At 50.8% G+C, this 15817-nt stretch overlaps 1 protein-coding gene and 2 long non-coding RNA genes across 8 annotated transcripts; 2 read left to right on the top strand and 1 right to left on the bottom strand.

Moving 5' to 3' along the window:
* Positions 1 to 1000: 1000 nt before the first annotated feature.
* Positions 1001 to 7523, top strand: LOC128749680 (V-set and transmembrane domain-containing protein 2-like protein). 2 transcript variants are annotated; one of them, XM_053849526.1, is made up of 4 exons: positions 1001 to 1285; positions 6420 to 6589; positions 6652 to 6696; positions 6762 to 7522. In XM_053849526.1, exons 1-4 carry the CDS (start codon positions 1174 to 1176, stop codon positions 7110 to 7112), a joined length of 678 nt encoding a protein of 225 aa, XP_053705501.1. In that variant the 5' UTR covers positions 1001 to 1173; the 3' UTR covers positions 7113 to 7522. The 2 variants fall into 2 exon arrangements, with proteins under 2 accessions (XP_053705501.1, XP_053705502.1); XM_053849527.1 differs by lacking the exon at positions 1001 to 1285 and adding an exon at positions 1334 to 2683 and having other exon boundaries at positions 6762 to 7523.
* Positions 7524 to 7956: 433 nt separating this feature from the next.
* Positions 7957 to 11405, top strand: LOC128749258 (uncharacterized). Its single transcript, XR_008412915.1, has 8 exons — positions 7957 to 8144; positions 8441 to 8612; positions 8948 to 9077; positions 9227 to 9291; positions 9368 to 9554; positions 9672 to 9752; positions 11159 to 11209; positions 11286 to 11405. It is a non-coding gene; the product is annotated as an uncharacterized LOC128749258 (long non-coding RNA).
* Positions 11058 to 14999, bottom strand: LOC128749257 (uncharacterized). 5 transcript variants are annotated; one of them, XR_008412914.1, is made up of 8 exons: positions 14894 to 14999; positions 13110 to 13197; positions 12883 to 13041; positions 11853 to 11992; positions 11731 to 11783; positions 11460 to 11549; positions 11265 to 11381; positions 11058 to 11183 (listed from the first exon to the last, which is right to left on the bottom strand). It is a non-coding gene; the product is annotated as an uncharacterized LOC128749257 (long non-coding RNA). The 5 variants fall into 5 exon arrangements; XR_008412913.1 differs by having other exon boundaries at positions 11058 to 11381; XR_008412912.1 differs by having other exon boundaries at positions 11265 to 11783.
* Positions 15000 to 15817: the final 818 nt, after the last annotated feature.

Genomic DNA, 15817 nt, shown 5'->3' with positions numbered 1-15817 from the left:
GTACAGCAATTTCACAGCCGAGGGGAAAGAGAGTAATTGTATTTTCCAAATGACTGAACGCAAACACTGAGTGCCGCTGTGCTTTTAGTCTCCTCTCTTTTATTAGCGGGACCACAAGGAGCAGGTTTCCCAGCCCAGGATTGATGGCGTGTTGAACAAGGACATTAAATGAAGCACTGACAGGAACCGTCCTCTCCAGAGTACGATCAGAAGCTCCCTCACATCCTCCAGCCTGAGAGTCATTCGAGGTAGGCCCACTGCCTCTCTGCGTTTTTGGGCCGGTGTGGCTCTGTTTGAGGGCTCATCTGAGGCTGAGATCCAGGGTCGGTGATGCCCGACCAAAAAGAGTCTCCAGGTACAAGCCACTCAAATATGCAATAAGCTGTGCTGCAAGTGGTCTTCTGACAGTTGCTAGGTTCACGTCTGTCACCAACCTAAAGATGTAATGTTGAGAGTTTGTTGGCGACTAGTTTCTGTGGGTCTGAACACCACATTAGCCAGTGAAACACTGATCAGTATATTGTCAAGCATAAGCACATTTCACCAACCATTCACTATAAACAACAGCAATGCTGGATACAAGTCAGTAATCGGTTTATAAATGGTAAATAAAATAGTGACGTTGGAATCTTTGACGTGTTTAAGGTGAGTTTGAAAAAACAAGTTTCAAGTTTCAGGACATTTGGAAGCTGAAATAGATTTTCTCTTTCATTGTGAAATAGCAATAAGTCATTCTGAAATGGTAAAGTATTTGGAACCTATTAAAATCCACTTATTTAGTTCATATTTTTGTCAGATGTTGGATCACCTCTCTTCCATTCATGGCGAGGTTCCTTCCACTCGATCTCACTGTTGAGAATCGCCTTTTTTACAACCAGCCCGACTGTGGTCCTTGGAGCAACAGGTCTCCACTCGGCTTCCGTATTCCGGAGCGCTGCTGTCTAATTAACGCAGCCGCTTCACTGAGCGCGAGGCACTGTCTCCCTCCGCCGAATGTAGATCCGCCCGCGCGGAGGCGCAGCCGTCAGTCTGCGGGTGTAGACCGGTCCTGCAGCCTCTTCCCCATCACCTGGATTTACCGAGTCACTACGGGGGGAGTGTGCCTTCGTCTTCACCCTGCGGATGTGACTAGAGACCCGGAGTCGGCGTCAGGAGAAGAAAACCAGAGGCGAGATGGAGGCATTCCGGCTGCTGCTCGGGACTTTTCACTACCTGGGACTCTACGTCCAACTTGGCGCGTCCATGAAGGGAACCGGACCCACGGAGAACCACATCACCGGGAACGGTAATATCGAGTCCGACACCCGCCCGCGGTTCCGAACAGACAAAGCCATGAATATTGATGTTTTCTTCAACTGCGCGTCATTCAAACGGGAACATTCAGCAACACTGCCTTCAGAAATCCCTCCGCGGGAGACTTCGCCGCCTTGTTTTAAATGCATAATTCAATGTTTCATTTCACAGTTGTCAGTTTATGAAGCACATTTAAATGAGCGCGGTGTAGCTCGAGGGCTCCCCCTGCAGGCACGTCGCTTCAGCCCTGTCCCAAATAGTCACCCCCATTGTCATGACCTGACTGTAATAACGCCCGCCGTCCAGGTGCGCAGGTCAGTGAGGAGAGCGAGGCTCGGCGTTGCCACGTCTGAGGCCAGAATGTCACTCACGTGTTGCTCAATTGGAGCCAACACTTCTGAGGAGCCCACCTCACCAGTGATGTTGAATCACGACTCGCCCTCTGTGAGCTGCTGAGAGACCAAAGACCAGGATCAGTGAGTCTCCCTCCTGGCTACTTCAGGTAGAAACACATCTAAATCCCTTCTATTCATGAGTCTGAACTGTGAGTCTCGTGAAGGTCAGACTCAGGACGAGGTTTTGACACCTGGTCTGGGGTTCTGTCTTGTGTGTCGGAGTCTCGCTGACTTCCTGTTCAAATCCACGCCGTGAGCCTGGACGGTCCGTGACCCGACCTCTCGCCTGGAGTGGGGCTCAATGAGAAGCAGCCTGTGTTTGTGTTCTGACAAGAGATTGACATGAATTCACAATGAATTTCAGTCAAGAGTCGACCTTGGAAGTGGTGTTTACCATCTGCTGTTGCCATGGTTGCAAAGTCCAGGAGGAGTTGATTCTGCAGTAAGTTTTCAAGGTGCCAATGTCAGCCTCCAGTTGAACATGGAGCGCAGAAGTTGACCTTTGTTGTGCCCCTCTGACCTGGTGCTCCGGAGCGGCGTGGCCAGTGTTGGAGTCCTGCTGAGGGGTTTGGTGGAGGATTGTTGCTTGAGCTTCTCCTGCTGCTGCTGGGCTCAGCAGCAGAACCTCGCGCTGGATTATCATGAAAGTAGCCTCCTCGGCGCTGTGTTTGTGCCTCTAAAACTCTTGTTGTTGCGGTGTCAAGCATAATCTCTCAAATCCCTGCTGGAAATATCTGGAATGCAGTGTTCACCAGGCCCATTTCTCAGTGCTGTGCCGCGGCGAGGGAGTCGTGCTCCTGCAGACGAGATATTTTTATGGAAATGAGTGCAGAGACACTTGTTTGGGTCCTGAGGGGAGCCAGAGAAAAAGGGGGCAACAAGAGATTTCAGAGCGACGTGTTCTGGGATTCGTGTTCCCGACCTGAAGCAGCGCGTGGCCTCGATGGTGGTGACGGCGGAGGCACGTCGGCTCAGTGACTCACGCAGGAGCGTTGGTGAGGATGAAAGACTCTTCTATTCACCAACAGATCATTGTAACACTGGGATTATTTTAGATTATGAAGTGGCCGCCTCAGTCCTGCTGGTGCTCTACATCCGTGAGTCGCGACGTGAAACTTATCGTGGTGTGTCGCGATGTGTCTCCGGATATCAGCGTTCATCTGGACTGTTAGCTGTGTAGCTAAAGCCGTGATTGAGTGGTTACTGGAACGTGACCCCAGTTCTAACAGGACATGCTCCTCCCTCTCCCCGACCCCTCTGCCGATGATGTCTCCGTGAACTGACCGAAAAATAGAACACTGCAATACTGAAGGGACCGTTTGCTGCAGCCTAAACCCGGAGACATGAGTCGTGACTGGAGACCATGACGTGTCACGGCTCAAGTCGGCAGTAGAAACGCTGGCACTGGCTTCATGCCCTCTAACCCAAACCATGACTTGTTGTCGGAACTTTGGGGCCTGGCCCCTGCCTGAGTGGAGGTCCAGACCCCCCCCTCACACCACTGGCCTTCCAGCTGCTCCACACTGACCAGTTATCAGCACTGAGCTGTGAGTCCCAGCTTTTGTCTCTGGCCAGATGATGAGGAGAGAGCCGGCGATCAGAGCAACATTAGTGCCGATCTGCTGGAGGTCCACCCGGACCTCGTCTGTTTCTGCCTCTGACGCCTCAATTAACTCCTCATTAGTGTTGCTTTTCCCGCCGGCTGATTATTCCAGCCAATCAATTTCTCTAATGAATCAGCGCTGGCTAAATGAGCCAATAAGATGCTGGGAAAGTGTCTGGAAGGGGAGCAGTTGGAGGGTGTTTCCGGCAGGGGAGGGAGTTAGCTGGAGAGGCCGGGGAGAGGCCAGGGTGAGGCCTTTGGTGAGAGGCCGGGGTGATGCCAGAGTCGTGCCGGGGAGAGGCCTATGGTGTGAGGCCAGGGTGATGCCGGGGTGGCCTGGTGAAGGGACCACTCCAGTCCAGTGCTTCTGTCATATGGTCAGGCCCTTGAGTCGTTGAACGTGCTCCCCCTGGCGGTCCAGCCGCTGGCTCCACTCACCATCAGTGAAACGTCCTCACCAGAGGATGCTGGGCCACAGTGTCAGACTTCAGTGCGTGTTCCTGTCGCCCTGTTACATCACCTGCAGCACGTGGAACCAGGCGACACTTGAAAGCTTGTTGGTGCTCAGCAGTCGCTGTTCGGGTCTCGACCTGCCAACGTTGTGCGCGCTGAGATGAGAAGTGCTGCAGGGCATTCTGGGAAGAGCAGAGGAGTGATTACTGACAGCGCGGCTTCACAGCCGGGACATAAATATCCGCCTCTGCGGCGACTCTTTCGCTAGAAAAACACACTGGCGCTCGCTATCCATCACCGCCGCCCCTGGTTCAGCGGTGCCTGGAATTCCCGTCAGATTTACATCACGCGCCCTGACTCTGGTGAGGATTGGCTCTCTGTGGTGATGTCGGACTGCTGGGCTCCGTCTCTGTCTCCGTCGTTCATTTGAAACCCACATGTTCTGCATGAATGGGAAGAATGAAGCTGCTGGCAGTGGAACCGCACCGTCCTGTCACCGGGCTGATTGTTTGGAGCGAGTCAGAGACAGTGGTGGAAACATGGTGTGGATGTTCCCTGTGGTTAAGAGAGAGGAGCTGTCCTGCGGCGGCCTGGTGAATAAAGAATGGAGATGAAACTTTCATGTGGCGTCCCTCCATCTGTCCCCGACAGGCGGGCGTGACGTGCATGAAGCGGCGCCCTCAAGTGTTGCTCCTTCATCCTCCTGGCTTGGTCTTATCTCCCCTCCCATCTTCTCCTTCTAACTCTCTGGGAATCAGCACAAACAAGCTGCAGGGTCGGCCGCAGTCAAGGACTCTGCTTCTGTCTTGCTCCATAAGTGGCTTCCGCTGCGAGCGTCCTCGCCATCGCTGCTCTCCGTGTGTGTGAGTGTGTGTGTGTGTGTGTGTGTGTGAGTGTGTGTGTGAGAGAGAGGAATGATTGCAGGCTGCTTTGAACTTCCACAGCTTCCTCCGCTCAGGTTCCCTCCACGACTGAAACTCATCTTGTGGCTGGTGTGTGTCTGCGTACATGTATTGATAGTCTTGTGTGGACCAATCTTTGACAAGACATTGGCCTTATGAGGACATTTTGGCCAGTCCTCATAGAGTTTTGCGGGTGAAAACATCAAAATAACTGGGTTCCCGTTTGGTTCAAAGTCCTGGTTCAGGGGAGCCATGTGCTTTGGATGGTCAGGTTCAGGAGGAGAGGCTGGGGAAAGGGTTACGGCATCCTCATAAAGATAGAGATACCAACATGTGTGTGTGTGTCTGTGTGCGATGAAGGCATTGTGAGACTGATGACCAAAAGTGTGTGTGTATGGAGAGATGCATGGAGAGGTCCCAGCAGGACCTGGTCCTGTCCGGGCAGATCCGGATCTGCAGATGGAGCACGGTGGCACCGGGTCCCCTCTCTTCCTGCTTCAGTGGAGAAACAGTGCAGGCTGGAGGAAGAGGAGGCGCTGTGGGGGTCATGTGATGCGTTTATGTTAAGCACGGCGCCTCATGTCGAACTTGAGCTGCAGGAAAGCAGCCACGGAAATTGAAATGGGACCTGGAGTGTGTCGCTGTTTGAGTTCAGTCCCACGTTCCCTGGGCTGGTCTTTGACCCGTGCGCTCCTGAGCGTTCATTCATCCAAACACTGAGTCGCTCAGCAGGAAGACAGCGCCCCCTAGTGTTCGCTCAGGTCCAGGTGGTCACCTTCTCAAGACCCACAGCTGCTGGCCACTGTCAGACAGGGCTGTCCGTGACTGCGTCTCTGTCATTACGGCGCCGTGGAGAGGCTCTTCTCCTCAGCGCTGGTGTGAGTCGGCGCCGCATGCGTGTGTGTCCACTGTTTGAGCGAGCTGGAGCCCACTGAACCGGCGGCTGGGCCTCCAGGAGCCGCTCTTTCATGTGCTGTTGCTAATCGGCTTGTGCTGGTCAGAGAGTGATGTGTGAGCCGCGTTCGCGCCGCTTAGTTCCTGTCTCCCTCCAGCTGCAGGAGCTTCCTGCGCTCGGGAGCAGACCGGCTGAGCCCAGTGTTGCCGAGGCTCCCGCCTCAGCCCAGACGCCTGCTGCGGGAGCAGGCTTCGCTCCTGGATGTGAGGCAGCCATTAATCGTGTCAGCGTCTCTCGGGCCCCGCAGATTGTGTTTCCAACACAGGCCCCTGATATGATCTGATGCTCATTAGCTCGCCGCGTCTGCCAAGACAAACAAATCAAACAAGTCAAACGATGCCGACGCGGCAAACACACGAGGAGCCAGGAGGGTTGAGGAAGCGCCGCTGGGTCGGCAGCCGCTCAGATGTGACACCTGCTGCCGATGGTTCTGGTTCCATTGCTCCGCCAGGCTCTTCTGGACCAGAGGGGACGGAGGGGACCCCACGTGACGTGTCGGGGCAGAGGTCAGCCGATGCTGAGGCAGGAACCACTGGAGCGTCCGGTCTGTGTGTGAGCAGCTGTGTGTGGCCCCTGGTTCTGTCCGGGAGTGTGTCATCAGCAGTGGTTCTGCAGTGCCAACACACACACACACACACACACACACACAGAGTTTATTGAAGCTGTTATCACAGCACCAGTGAGTTATGACTTTAATAAAGCACAGCTGTGGGAGTCAGGCTGGCCGTGTCCCACCAGGGTCTCCTCTCCTCTCCTCCTCTTCTTCTCTTGCTCACGTGCGACAGGAAGTGTGTGACCAAGCGTCTCTTCTCCCGCAGCCGTGTTCACTGAGGTCCCTCATGACGTCTCCGCCCAGCGAGGGCAGGACGTGGAGATGGCGTGCTCCTTCCGAGGTGCTGGGACGCCGTCGTACTCGCTGGAGATCCAGTGGTGGTACATCCGGAACCACCAGGACTGGACCGACACGCAGCCCTGGACCACCAACCAGGTCAGCACTTCCAGGTGGTTTCACTTGAGGTCACATGCTCAGACGCTTGTGTGTTGCTACAGGTGGCGCCAGAGGAGGAGCTGCCGCAGGACGCCACCAAGATCAGCGTGAGTCCTCCCCCCCTCCACCTTCATCTCTCTCCACGCTGACGGTCCTCTTCTTCCTCCTCCAGGTGGTAAAGGTGGTCGGCAGCAACATCTCCCACAAGCTGCGTCTCTCTCGGGTCAAACAGTCCGACGAAGGCTTCTACGAGTGCCGAGTCATCGACTACAGCGACGACGCAGGAGCGCGCCGCCACCGCGTCAGAGCCTACCTGCAGGTGGCGCCGGACAGCTCGGACGGAACTTACGACGACAACTTCCAGCTCCCCGACAGCACCAAGCCAGGATACGAGGAGACGCACGGAACCAGGCAGCGCCACCCGGAGCATGGGAGGCGCTCTGCGCCGCGTCAGCAGCCGCAGCCGCGCAAGAGAGACGCGCACAGCCACGACTGCTCCAACGAGGCCAGCTGCTCGCTGTAGTCCGGCCCCACAGACTGAGTCACATGACCCGCCTTACCAGCCCAAACCCACTCATCGCGTCCATGCTCCCGCTCACCGCGCCAGACTCCAAAGATTCTGCTCCACCAAGGTCCACGTGTTCCGTTCGTGCACTCCAGCTTTACTTCAGCGCGTCATGTGACCTCCCCAGCCTCAAGTGTAAATACTGAAGGACTCCCTCGTGCATGTTGGTCACAGTGTGGCGTTGGAGTCGAGCAGCGTTTCGAGTGACTCGACGTGACTCGCCTGTATTAAGACTTTCAGAGCTCTGCGTCTCTTGAGCTCCTCTCACCGATCTCCCTTCCTCAACATCCAGTCTCCTCCTCACGCGTGTGTTTACACCTTTAAATTAAACTTGGATACGAAACGAGACTCTTGTTTTCATTCTGACAAACATGCATGAAGGTGACGGCCGACCGTCTGCGGCTCAGGCGGCGCGATGGCGCCCTCTGGTGGCGTGAGTGAAGCCTTACAGCGGGTCCAGCAGCGTGACGGAGAACCTTCTTCCTTCTTCCTCGGGTGTTCAGTGACCTCAGGGCCTCTTCTCCATCTCAGTCACCTTCCTGAGCAGCATCCGGGCGCAGATCGCGACCCTCAGGCGCCAGGTAGGTCGCGACGTTTCCCGATTTATTTACAGAATTAATGAGCGTTGACGGATTTGTAAATCGAAAGTTTCATTTTTGTATTCAATAATGCGCACTTCATAATCAATAACAGGACGTATCTTATTCTATTATAACTTATTTCCTAAAATATTTTACCGTTAGCGGAAGTGACTATACGTCACTTCCTGGATCGTTGTCTGCACCTGCGCCGGTGCATTAGCCGCTCTGCTAGCTGCTGTAAGCACACGCGGTGCTCCCGGGGAACTTGGCGTTCAGCGACTTCTAACAACGTTTGTTGCCGTTGTTGTTGCCATGAAGTGACGCGCTCTTTAACGAGTCGTCGCTTATTAAATGTTCGCGGTGGCGGCGACGCTTCGAGTGGCTCGTGTTGGCTCGCGCTCTGGATCCGGTGAGTACGTGTCACATACTGAAACACCGAGTCCAGCCGCGTTGTTGTCTTTGTTGCCGTTCACCTCATCGTTTATTCAGATGTTATTTGCGTCGAATATGATTCCCACAGTCGACTTGCTGCCTCCGACAACATGGTCGCGCGTGTTGCTCACCTGTGTGGACACCAGCTGACCTCAGTTGGAACCACCTTCTCATTGTGACTGGAGGCATCGAGTGCGCGTGCAAGGATGTTTGGAATGGTGGAGCGAAGGAAGTTCACCCAACACTTATTGATATTGTTTGCTTTGCTTCCAGGCTGCGAGCCCTGGGTCTTCAGAGGCAGCTCCATCGCCAGTTGGGAGCCATGTCAGACGGCAGCTCACGGCCAGGAGTGTGCACAACCGTCAACAGAGCCAAGGCCACTTGGAAGAGTCTGAAATATGAAACCCGTTTCCTGTGACGCCGCACGTGTTCCAGCGACCTGCTGGTGAGGCTTTGTGAAGCACCGTCCACTCTCAAATCTCAGCATCAGAACAACCATTTTAGTGGAGACCTCACATCATTCGTGAACCACCGACTGAGCTCTGAAAACGGCTTAGAAGCCTTGTCAGCGCATGAATAAAAGACCAGTTGTGGTCAGCTTGTGTGTCCAGTTCTGCTGGGCCTCATGTCAGCGCTGCCTTGGATCACATGGGCTGACACCTCTGTGGCCCAGGAAAGGTCCTGTAGGACCAGAGTGGATATGTTCAGGCTGCATCTGCTGGCAGAGGTGATGCTGACTGCGTGAACTGAGGTATTGCCTCTTCTTCTTCTCCTCCACAGAGCTGAGCCTCCTGAAAATTCCAGACCCATCATGGGGTGCAGCAGGTCCCTCTCACAAGTCTGATGTCCACCAGAGTCCAGCAGCGCTGCTGGCCACCAACTCACTGACCTCATCGTGGGCCTCTCCTCGGTCAGTCAGTTTACACAGTATCAGCAGAGCTGCTGCCAGTGATGGCTGGTCATGTGACAGAGCCAGGCCTGAGTGACAGCTAACTGCTGAGTCAGTGCTCTGTGGCTGACATGCACCCATCACTTACATCTGTCCACCTGGGTCCTCAGGTGTCACCCCACGACAGACCAACCTTGGACCCTCAAAGTGCAGTTGCTCAAGAAATACAGCCAAGGTTTGGAGCCTTTATTTTCTCACTCAAGACAAAAAAACACTTGTGATTCATGTGGGTGTCCTCTGCTCACTTCCAGGTAGCCCCTGTCAACGACCTCAGTCCAACTGGAAGTCATGTATTTGCAGCTGTGACGCCTCACTCCTGCTGGTCCAGTCAGTGTTGTGTCTGACAGCAGCTCCTGAAGTCAGGTCACCGTGGAAGCTGACCACTTGTGGCCTCAGGTATCAAGTACCAGGAGGGTGACTTCAGCCAGATGCACCCAGGTCAGTGGCACAACACTGTTCCCACCTGATTCTTAATGTGTTGAGTCAAGTGTGGCTGACCTTTGACCCTCAAAGACTATTTCCACTGTGGTGTTTATTTGCTGCTCTTGTCTGCAGGGAGTCACTGGTGAACCACAGAGCTCATGCTGTGTGTAGAACAGTGGCAGGATCCACTGAGCGTCAGTGGGACAGAAGCAGGTGAGTGACACAGCTTTGTCCCCATCAAGTGTGTGAAAGAGGTTGAATTGCCGAGTGTCACTGCCCTATTTGCTTCTTCATCCGGTTTTGCTTCCAAGGCTCAGTGTGTATGACGTCATTTCCTGTCCACATGCACACAGCTGCTTGACACATAAATTAGAATCAAATTAGCAACGTCATTGCGCCACGCCTCACTACACGCTCGTATTTCATCAAGAGAAGCAGCATTTGAGTTACTAAAGTACTACGCCCACGCATTAACTGTATTTTAACCTTATTTTATATATATCACGACATTTGACCTGTATTCAACAATTCGGATATTTTAACAAGATTTTGTTTTGTTTGATGAATCGTCCAAAGGAAACTTTTGTGATGGTCACCTTGTTTATTTGTTCATCTTATAGCCTGTTAGTCCTTCTTCTTGTTTATTTCTTTTTCTCTATCGACACCTAGTGGTCATTTTACAAACATCACTGATTGTCACAGATTTCAGATAAAATAATTGGATCTTTCTGTGCAGTTTGCATGCAGTTTTCTATCTTGCCTACGAGGTCTCAGTGGTTCATTTGGTTTATTGCAACCAAATAAACAGGACAAACTTTTCTGAGGATTACATTTTATTAACAAAATGTGAAAACACACCAACATTATTTCTAAATGACTGAACTTATTTTATATACAAGTCATTTAGAAATAATGTTGGTGTGTTTTCACATTTTGTTAATAAAATGTAATCCTCAGAAAAGTTTGTCCTGTTGTTTATTTGGTTGCAATAAACCAAATGAACCACTGAGACCTCGTAGGCAAGATAGAAAACTGCATGCAAACTGCACAGAAAGATCCAATTTTATCTGAAATCTGACAATCAGTGATGTTTGTAAAATGACCACTAGGTGTCGATAGAGAAAAAGAAATAAACAAGAAGAAGGACTAACAGGCTATAAGATGAACAAATAAACAAGGTGACCATCACAAAAGTTTCCTTTGGACGATTCATCAAACAAAACAAAATCTTGTTAAAATATCCGAATTGTTGAATACAAGTCAAATGTCGTGATATATATAAAATACAGTTAATACGTCGGCGTAATTCAAATTCTGCTTCTCTTGATGAAATGTGAGGTGTGGCGCATTGACGTTTCTAATTTGTGTCAAGCAGCTGCACCCATGTGCGCATGTGGACAGGAAATGACGTCATAAAACTGAGCCCTGGAAGCAAAACGGGATGAAGAAGCAAATAGGGCAGTGACACCTCCATGAACATTGCTGTCTGTGTCGTGGAGTCACATGAGGACAGAGACCTGCTGACTCATGATTTTATTAAGTTTAAGAAACCACAGTTGTGTTCATGTTTTATTGACCAAGGACAGTTGAAACATGCTTGTGACTCTTGTCTTGTGCAGATCGACCAGCTGGGAGACACGTGTCCTGCAAGAGACAGAATCAATCATCAGGTGAGAGCGCCATAGCGTTTAATACAGAAGGAAAAGGGAACAAAAACATGCTCACCATAAACTTCTTTTTCTCCAGAGGCTTGAAGAGCTGCAAAATCAAGATGTGATTCAACTTGCAAAGAAACTCACCTGAAGCTGCAGATCCTCACACTTGTGTCCAATGAGCAAATGTCTGTCAATAAAAACATGATAAAACCAGCACTGTCTCCAGTTCTTACCTGCTGCTGCTCACTGCAGACAGAATAACCACCTGTTACAGAGAAACGGCACTCTTCTGAGCCTCTGCAACACCAGCCAAGTCTTGTCACCTTGGTGGAGAGTGGAGCTCCAACAGCCAGACCTGCAAAGACAGAACCAGACCTTCTCACCTGTCAAAGTCCACTTCCAGGTCACAGCAGGAAGTGGCTCCAGCTGACACACCTCAGGAGAAAAGAACTTTCAAAGCTAACAGAAGCCGCTTCCGCTGACATCTGTAGAGACTAGAGCAGTCTCAAAGAAAGTTGTGCTGCCAAGTCACCAACCTGCACTTCCTGTCATGTCCCAGCACTTCCTGTGTCACAGCTTCAGCTGGTGTCTGTGGAGACAAGAGCAGAGTCTCAAAGCCAACAGAAATACAATGTTATGATGCTGCTCAGTCACCTACCTGCACTTCCTGTGTATCACGGCAGGAAGTGGCTCTCAGGGCATCCAGGAGCACATGAGTCTGCAGGAAATCAAGTCATTCTGCTGCTCACAACTGACTCACCTGTGGTGGCTGCAGCAAGGAACCATCTTCATCTCAACCTGGAACAGTAGAGGGAAGTGTTACCTCAGAGCCTCAGGAGGAGCAGCAGAGACCGAAGCAGAGCTCAGAAAGTGCAGGAGACAGGCAGCCAGTGTGAAACAGCAGTGAGAGCTTTACCTCTCCCATCTAAAGCAGGAAGTCAGAGGAAGCTGAAGTCAAGTGAGGAAGGCCAGTCATAGAAGAGAGAGCCCAGTTTAGAGAAGATAGTGAGCCACCAAGTACAAGTCAGGAGCAGAGCTCAGGAAGTGCAGGAGACAGGCAGCCAGTGTGAAACAGCAGTGAGAGCTTCATCTCTCCAGCAGTAAACCAAGTCAGATGAAGCCGAAGTGAGGAAGACCAGTCACAGCAGAGAGAGCTGAGGTTAGAAGATAGTGAGCCACAGAAGTAGTCAGAGGAAGCTCAGGAACTAAAGTCAGAAAAGACAGCAAGCAGTCACAGGAGTGCTGAGCTGAGAGAAGCAGCAGAGACACCAGGAAGTCAGAGGAAGCTGAAGTGGAGGAGACAGGCTGCCAGAGTGAAACACAGGAGAGAGTTGCACACCAGGAGTGGTGAGCTGACAACATACTGTAGTTTAGACAATAGTCTGTGACAAGACATTAGGGGAAGCTGAAGCAGATCTGAGGAGCAAAGTGAGGAAGGCCAGCCACAGGAGGGAGAGCTTCACAGGACAGACGTTTACAGCTGAGAACATACTGTAGTCTAGAGAACAAAGCCACATACATACAGACCAGGAAGTCAGACTAAGCAGAGACAAAGCAGAGCTGAGGAACAACATCAGGAAGGACAGCCACAGAACAGAGTGCTGAGAAAACAGCAAGACACTAGGAAGAGGAAAGTCGAGCAGAACTGAGGAGCAGAGCAGCAACATGGTGCAGGTGAAAGGCCCAACCTTCTGAGGAGCTCAGTCCGCAGAAGCTTCTACCAGACTGAGCTGCTGCAGGAGCCAGCAGGTGATGAGATGATCGTCTGCAGGTGTGCTCAATGCTCCGTGCTGATTGGCTGCAGGATAGCTCCGCCCCCCACTCTCCTCCTGATTGGCTGAACACACCTGCACACAATCAAGCAATTACTTCACTGTGACGTCACCGTTGTCATGGCGACATGAAGCTCCCTCACCTCATGGTCACGACTGGTGCTGACACTAAAGGCTGCATCAGTTCACCAAGGTCCAGGCTCATGTCTCCACTGGACAGTGGATGTGGAACTATGAAGTCGCACAACACATGTGGATCAAACTCTCAGGAGGGACCACGTGACATGTCACCATGTGACCAGAGGGTGAGGAACACGGCTCACTTCCAACAAACATGCTGCTCATCTTTATTTTCCAAACCCACAGCTTCTTCATTCATCTGCTCACCCACCAGCAGAAGCTACAAGACAGAACCCAGCTCAACTCTCACAGAAGCTGTGTGAAAAACTTCAACTCTTTTGGTTCACGGTTTCATGTCTTCTTCACTTTAAAGTCACAAGTGGTTGCAACAACTCAGTTCAACTGGAGCAACAGGGTCACACCTGAGCCATGATCACAGTGAGGAAGTCCACAGACGTGACCTCCTCTGCACCGGCCGTCGTTCCAGCCACGCAGCTCCAAATCACACCAGCTCCACTGCCACCATTGGTTCAGAACTCACAGTCAGTCAGTGAAACACTGTCCTTGGTTCACACCGTCTCCAGGAAACATCAGCATCACCTCAACATTTCCACCTGCTCCATGGAAACTCTGTCAAGTCTGGTGAAGCACTTAGGCTTTTGTAACAATTGTGCCGGACACAGTTGGAAGCTTCAAAACTTCAGTGGCGGTGCCATCTGCTGGACAACTGAAGCTATAGCAACCTGTCAAGAACAACGGTTCAATCCATGACAGCAAGAAAAGTTCAGACACGTCTGTGTGGCCCTTCAACTGTTTAGTTCATCCATACCAAATGATATTGATATAAACGTTACAATCAAATCCAGTATTAACGCAGAGAATAAATACAAATCACAATGAGAATCAATTGAAGAAAGCTTTCTTGAAAACACTGCACTGAAAGTCACCGACAGGATTCGATCTTCCTCCCTACTATGCAAATGACCGTGGTGTTTGGACTCAGAAACATTGTCATGTCTCTGAGAAGTTTTGAAGAAAACCTTCAGAAATGATGGGCTGTCATTTGGTTCGCAATGCATTAACACGCTATGAGCCAAAGACGCGCACCGACAGACGACGAGCCAATAAAAAGCCTCCAAACATTTTGAAGCAGCGAAGCGATGCAGCAATGACGTTGTGACACCGATATTTTGATACGCGCTCCGACACAATACTTGGAATCACTGCACCTCAGGAAGAGAGACACAAGCGCCAAAGCCTCGGTGGCATTTGCCCTTCACTACACGACTGAAGCTCTGACAACTCACGACGGAGATGTGACTTGGAGAAGTTTAGTTTTTTATTAATAATGACATTCTTTTCAAGGAGAAGTGCGCATTTTAGCACAATTGTTGTCCCTGAAAAAACATACACCTGAAACAAAATACCACACACTAAAGACACTTCAAGTAAAATGATAGACATGTTTAACCTTAGATATCCACCATATCAAAATAAGACTATTACTACGCAAGTAACACACATTCAGCTTATGTCAAGACGAAAGTCATCTTTCCATATTTGTAACATTTAAGATTCAGAGACTTCACTCTCAACACTGTCCTGTGTTTTGACACGTCACGTGAGCCATGACAGAGCGCCATGTTTCTTGCTGACTCCAACAGGTGGATTCTGCAGAACTGGTGTGACACTGTTCGCGGTAAAGTCTTTCTAATGTCGAGTCCAAACCGCGAGTTTCTCTCGAGTGTTTCACCTCGTTCAGAACCGCAGCAGAAGCCACCGACATGGATAGAACACTGTCACTTACCGCGCGAAAGACTTTACAGAGCTCGTTTGGTGACGGACTCATGAACCGGCAACTTGGCATGGCCGTTTCCGGAACGCTTGTTTTCGGACTTCCGCTTTTCCACACCGGTCCTTCTTCCGCGACATCGCCACCCTGTGGTCTGATGGATGAAGTGCAGGCGACAATTTATTTATTTACAAAACGTTTGCTTTTATTCCACGTTCAATGACCGGCGCAGTCCTTCCACGCCTTCGTTTAAAATTATTACTATTATTATTATTGCTTCAAGCGCTTCAGTCAAGCTCGTATCTATATTCTACTTCATCTTAAACAATTTAGAAAGAAATTAAAACCCTGACTCAGCAGTTACTGCAGAAATACAATAAACCAAAGGCAGCATCTTATGCTTACTTCCATTTTGAGGTGTAACCAATATCAACATTAAGAAATCATCGGATGTGGGGGTAAACCAAATAGATACAGGGGCAGAAGAAATGAGAATGGTTCCCTATGAATAAAGATGCATATGGAATAATGTAGAAAATATTTTATATCTTCTTCAATGTCACTGGATGAAATAGAAATGAACAAACAGGAACGGAAGCAAACACATGAATGACTTTAGAAGCTCCCACTGAGAAACAATACAAGACAGAGGCTGGCAGACTCATCTCCACTGCCGAGGAATCGGACACAAGGAAGTTCAGTTCTCATCGCTCTCTTCGCAGCCGAGAACCATGACGCAACAAGCAGTTGCATCCTGTCACCATCTGCCTTTACACAGCACTCTCAGACAGGTCTTCTGTGACCTGAGAGATCTGTGGACGTCACATCATCCTCTCCTTCAGTTGACACAGACGGTGTTTTGCGGTCAGAACAAGAAGCATACAATTGTTTGTCATGTGCCTCAACAGCAGACGGCAACACGTGTGACCCAGAGCAAAA

The sequence above is a fragment of the Synchiropus splendidus genome, chromosome 18 (genome assembly GCF_027744825.2).
Source record: "Synchiropus splendidus isolate RoL2022-P1 chromosome 18, RoL_Sspl_1.0, whole genome shotgun sequence".
In the NCBI taxonomy this organism is placed as follows: domain Eukaryota; kingdom Metazoa; phylum Chordata; class Actinopteri; order Syngnathiformes; family Callionymidae; genus Synchiropus; species Synchiropus splendidus.
The sequence above is the reverse complement of the archived record's forward strand: the minus strand, read 5'-3'. Positions and strand labels throughout refer to the sequence as shown.

Bases quoted from the DNA above. Each gene is read 5' to 3' on its own strand.
- LOC128749680 (XM_053849526.1), top strand. From the start codon at position 1,174: ATGGAGGCATTCCGGCTGCTGCTCGGGACTTTTCACTACCTGGGACTC. The intron at 1,286-6,419 runs GTAATATCGAGT...CTTCTCCCGCAG, and splicing joins GAACCACATCACCGGGAACG to CCGTGTTCACTGAGGTCCCT. The intron at 6,697-6,761 runs GTGAGTCCTCCC...TTCCTCCTCCAG, and splicing joins AGGACGCCACCAAGATCAGC to GTGGTAAAGGTGGTCGGCAG.